The sequence below is a fragment of the Populus alba genome, chromosome 1, assembly GCF_005239225.2.
Source record: "Populus alba chromosome 1, ASM523922v2, whole genome shotgun sequence".
Taxonomy (NCBI): domain Eukaryota; kingdom Viridiplantae; phylum Streptophyta; class Magnoliopsida; order Malpighiales; family Salicaceae; genus Populus; species Populus alba.
The window spans coordinates 7,131,370-7,134,529 of record NC_133284.1 but is presented as its reverse complement, the minus strand read 5'-3'; the positions used below and the strand labels follow the sequence as shown (position 1 = coordinate 7,134,529).

Below are 3,160 nucleotides of genomic sequence, written 5' to 3'. Positions count from 1 at the left end.
ACCTCTTTTGGCTATTTATTTTATTTTTCATGTGGACCCAAAAATGGGTTACAACAAGGTAGTTGAGAATTACAACTTTATATTTCCCTATAAACACTATAGATTGTAAAGTGTTTTTCTGTTTGGTTTTTTTTATTTTTGTTTTTTAATGATTTTTTTCAAAATTATCTTTGTTGATTTTATTTTTTTAATATTAAGCTGGTTTAAAATTTAATTTTATAGTTTTTTTCTAAAAAATATTGTGAATTACAACAATTTTTTTCATATAATTTTTTTATAAAATTTTTCACAAACCCATGATAACACAAAATCATACCACAAGTTTGCGGGATCACGCGGCATGGCATTTAATAATTAATCTATGACATGTTTCTTTTCTTTTCTTTTGCGTGTAAGCATTCAATTGGTCTAGTTTTTCTTCGGTATATAAAGGATGCGTTCGAGAAAAGCGAGGCACACCCCATTGAAAATTAGTTGGGTTTACCAAGTCCACAATCTAGGGTGTAATCTTTCAACACATGACAAATGTAAAGGAAGAGGAAAAAAAAAACAAAAAACAAACAAACAAATTGAAGGAATCGTGCGAAGTCGCGCGACACCAAAACTCATCGATCGGTCGAATGGCTGCAGAACATGCTGTTACAGCATGGGACCTTCGATTGTATATCAAACAATCGTCACGCAACAAATAGATCGAGAGGGATCATGCGTGTTCTCTTTATGTATAAATTGAATTGGAGGAGGGAGTGCTCTGATCACCCAAGTCCTCATAATATAGAGAATTAACTTCAAAGGTCTCTTGTTGCATGATTTAGATTGGGTGTCGTGTTTGTGCAGAGATTAGGACGAAGATCACTGTAGGACAAATAATGGGATCAACCAAATATCACCAGAAGTCATTTAGAACGATGCATTCTCATGAAAATCCTGAGGTACGTATCAAGTTTTTGTTTTCGTAATTCTTCGTAACTGACATAGATTTTCTTACGTTGTGTTATTGGTTATATATGTTGGCAGAATAGTACTAGAATCAACAGAAGAATAAACAAGCTGCAAGCGGAGATGGCAGAGATAAGCAAGCAACATGAAGAGATCAAACAAGGGCAAAAGGAAATGAGAGAAAGGTTTGAGGAGATAGATTCAGAATGTGAGCAACTCAAAAAAGAGACCGAAGGTGTATCTCACGCGAGCGACAACGTGCAACTTCGTCTCAATATCATGCTTGATATCTTGAAGGCACGACAAGAGGATGGCTTTGCGAAAGTTTCCGATCCGACAGGCTCTCTCCGGTTGGTCTAAATTCCTTCTCCTGTATAGTTCGTTTATTCCATTTTACAAGTAAAACCACTAAAACGTGAAACCATCATACGCCATCCATATTTGTTTCAAGAACTTCAAATTATACATTCACACGCAGAAGTTAAGGGTGTCTATAATATTATATTGTGTCTAATATTAGTTTGTGTTCCCTTTCCATTTGTTGACAGTGGATCAATGAAATAGCAGCAGCACCTGTTAAAGGAAAACCAGCAAACGGAGGCTGCATGCCCAATCTTGACGGAATAGAAGCGGTCTAATTTTATTCAAACGGATATATTATGTTTTTTTTAAAAAAAAAAATATATTCGATTTAAGATTTTTAGGGAGTTTATTTTCAACTTTGTTTGTGGTTATCCTTTGATTATCGACCTTGTAATATGTATGCTGTGTTTGTGTATCTACACATATATAATAAAAAATGTGATGGAGTCCCTAGTTTTATGAGAAAGCAATCCCATTTTTCACTTTGGATTTCTCAAAATATTCAAGAATCCTTTCTTTTTATGGAGGATTAGACCTAGGGGATACTGGTCTTTGGCCGATTAATATTTCATACCACCATGTTTTATTAATTGCATGCTATGTACATATTATTTTATTTTTACTTTATTATAATAATTAAAAATAGAAACTCTTCTCAATTTTACCGCCATGGGATCCCACATATGATGTGTTTCATTTATTAAGAATGAGGTTTTTCTTTAAAAAAGATAATAACATGAAAGGTTAAAAAGAAAAAGAAAAAAATAATGATGATGAAGTCCCATGCATTGCACGTTTCATGCATTTAGGATGAGTTTTTTTTTTTTTTAAATGCACAAAGTAAAAAAGAAAAAAAAATAGTTTGATCCATATATATATTCTTTAAATTGTTTTAAACGACCGAGGCCTCATACTCTTCTTAAGTATTGATCGAGTTCCTCTGCTGGAGTCCCAAATATGACGTGTTGCATATTCAAGAAGATATCATGCCCTCATTAACACGCAAACTAACCAAGTTATAATTAAAGAATATGACAAAACAAAAATGAAGAGTAGATTGACTCTATCCATATAAAAAATAGTATAGGATCAAATAATAATCTATGAAAATGTTGACATTTTGCTTTAATTGAAAATAATAATAATAATAATAATAATAATAATAAATATAGGGTAAAAGGTGTTCAGCTCCTAAAAAACAATAATTTAGCAAATTATTTGATGAAGTAAGCTCTTAAGCAATCAGGATTTAATGAGATTCTTATGTTTACTGGATTTATTATTATTATTATTATTGAAAAACAGATCAATCGGTCTCAAAATATTTTATTGTATATACACTAGTATTAATTTGAATGGTTGATTTCACAAAGCGTGCGGAATAAATTCAATATCCAAATTTCACAAGATATGATTTAATATGTGAAACTATTATTGCTAAAATGATAATAAATAGAGATGGTAATTGTACCGTTTTACATGAAAACCTGCTGCCATTTATTTGAAAGGGGGGTGTGGAGGGACTTTTATCTTCATGGGTCTCGGAGTTGCTGTTAGGTAAACAAATACTTGATTTATTTGGGTATGGAGATTTGTGGAGTATCCTTTGATTTAATAAATTTATAAATAAATAATATATTAACTTAATTATTTTTTAAATAGTTATCGAGATTAATTGGTATATTTTTTTTTATAAGATCTCCTTACGTTAACTTTGTTTGATAGATAGAAAATATTTTATTTAATAAAATGTCTCATGATAAAAAAATTACATAGACCTCGAATGAAGGATTGCCTCCGATAAAGCATTCATGCAGGTTGCCCTGCTTAAAGTACAAAAATTATGTTTTTGGATTAA

The 3,160-nt window shown here is 31.3% G+C and overlaps 1 protein-coding gene across 1 annotated transcript; it reads left to right on the top strand.

Moving 5' to 3' along the window:
• The first annotated feature begins 595 nt into the window (after positions 1-595).
• Positions 596-1,768, top strand: LOC118061282 (uncharacterized). Its single transcript, XM_035074713.2, has 3 exons — positions 596-932; positions 1,018-1,289; positions 1,488-1,768. Exons 1-3 carry the CDS (start codon positions 870-872, stop codon positions 1,501-1,503), a joined length of 351 nt encoding a protein of 116 aa, XP_034930604.1. The 5' UTR covers positions 596-869; the 3' UTR covers positions 1,504-1,768.
• The last annotated feature ends 1,392 nt before the right edge of the window (positions 1,769-3,160 follow it).

Coding starts and splice junctions, on each gene's coding strand:
- LOC118061282 (XM_035074713.2), top strand. CDS start 870: ATGGGATCAACCAAATATCACCAGAAGTCATTTAGAACGATGCATTCT. Junction 933..1,017: donor ATTCTCATGAAAATCCTGAG/GTACGTATCAAG, acceptor ATATGTTGGCAG/AATAGTACTAGAATCAACAG.